This window comes from Emiliania huxleyi, assembly GCF_000372725.1.
Source record: "Emiliania huxleyi CCMP1516 chromosome Unknown EMIHUscaffold_180, whole genome shotgun sequence".
NCBI classification, from domain to species: domain Eukaryota; phylum Haptophyta; order Isochrysidales; family Noelaerhabdaceae; genus Emiliania; species Emiliania huxleyi.
Window position 1 is genome coordinate 294558 of NW_005200783.1, and position 1618 is coordinate 296175.

General features: G+C 65.9%; 1 protein-coding gene across 1 annotated transcript in view; it reads right to left on the reverse strand.

The window, feature by feature from the left end:
• The window catches only part of EMIHUDRAFT_232341 (hypothetical protein), a gene marked incomplete at both ends in the record, with an annotated part of 1864 nt that extends 1089 nt beyond the window's left edge, over positions 1–775 (reverse strand). Inside the window, 2 exons of the mRNA XM_005783280.1 lie at positions 343–417; positions 686–775. Coding sequence (XP_005783337.1) covers positions 343–417; positions 686–775 — 165 coding nt within the window. The remainder of the gene's footprint in view (positions 1–342; positions 418–685) is intronic.
• Between the last annotated feature and the right edge of the window lie 843 nt (positions 776–1618).

Genomic DNA, 1618 nt, shown 5'->3' on the forward strand with positions numbered 1-1618 from the left:
TGGAGGTAGTCCTCGCGCTGCGGCTCCACGCCTTGACGGGCGTCTGGGGGAGGGGCGGAGGGTGGGGGTGGAGGTGGGGAGGGGCGGAGGGTGGGGGTGGAGGGGGGGGGGGGCTCGACGGGCGTCTTTGGGGGAGGGCGGAGGGTGGGGTGGAGGTGAGGGGCAGGCGAGAGGTGTCAGCTAGCACGCGCAGGTGTGGTCGGGCGCAGGAGACAGCGTCGAGGCACAGCATTCATGTCGCTGCTTTGAAAAGGGCACGCGCAGAGCTGCTTCTGCAACGGCGCCAGCGCCCGGTCCCGGTGTCAGCGCCGCAGCTAAGGTACCGCTATGGCATGCCGTCACCTGGGCGGGCTGTTGGCCCTCGCGGGGCGACTGGTCGCGCGTGTGCAGCTTCATCGCCGCGCCGCGCATCTCCGTCTGCACAAAGCTGGGCGGCGCCTGCGAGGCGACAGCGGCGGCGGTGAGCGAGGCGGCGAGCGGGCGGTGAGGGCGGCAGCGGGGATGGCGGCGGGGATGGCGGCGGCGAGGGCAGCGGCCATCGTGGAAGCAGCAGTCGCGGCAACATCGGACGCGAACGACGCAGGCCAGCGGGAGGCGGCGGCGGGAGGGCGGGCGCCTCAGTCTCGGCGCTCGCCGTCGCGCTCATCGCCGGGCTACTGGCGGCCGCGCGGTTCGCGACGGCCACCGCACTGGCTGGCCGGCCCGCCATGGGGAGATTCAGCGCGCTGGCGCTGGCGGCGAGCAGCATCACGGCCCTCAACAAAAAGGCGGCCATATTGCTAGGGTGCTTTGGAGATGCCGTGATGTTTTTCTTTTTTTGACTTCGTTGTTAATAGGAACAAGCGAAGGCACACACGACATGACGCCAAACACACGATTGCACGCACCGCACCGCACCTCGCACCCGCGCCCGCCGCCCCCCCGACCCCCGCCCCGCCTAGGTAGCTGAGACTAATGGTCGAGGCACCAGGGGTCGTTCTTCGCCCACAGCAGCAACTGGCAGAGCAGGCGCAACGACGCCCGCCCGACTGGGTGGCATACACAGACGGGTCGGAAGACCTAGGGAAAGCAGGGTGGGCCTATACAGTACTCATCGGGGGCGACGCAATCGGCGATAGGGGCGCGTCGCTGGCGAGCGAGGGCTACGGGCCAGTTGTCACTTCGGCGGCGCACCCAGCCTACCTCGGCGCGCGAAGGCATACCAACAACACGGCGGAACTAACCGCCCTAGCCGTAGGAGCAGGCGCACATCGCTTCCAGGGGAGGGGGGCGCACTTCTCTGCACTTCTCTACTCTAGGCAATCGGAAGAGTTAGGGAAGAGTATCTGAGTATATGTTTGTTTGTTTCTTTGATTGCGCTGAATGGAAAGAGGAAAAGGGCTGATGTATAATGTGCTGCTCTGGAGCTAGAAGTGGGTGCTCTTGCATGTTGTACTAGTGATGTGTAGCATCACTAGGCGGCCCGTTTTTAGCCAAGAGCAGATACACATCGCGCGTGGTCATCGAACAACCGGTAGTGGCGCGCAGAGAAGTGCTTCCCCGTGCCACGGGAGAAGAGCATGTGTGCTTCTGCCGCCACTGCGGGGAGTTCCGACGCGACGTCGTCGCCCCTCAATTC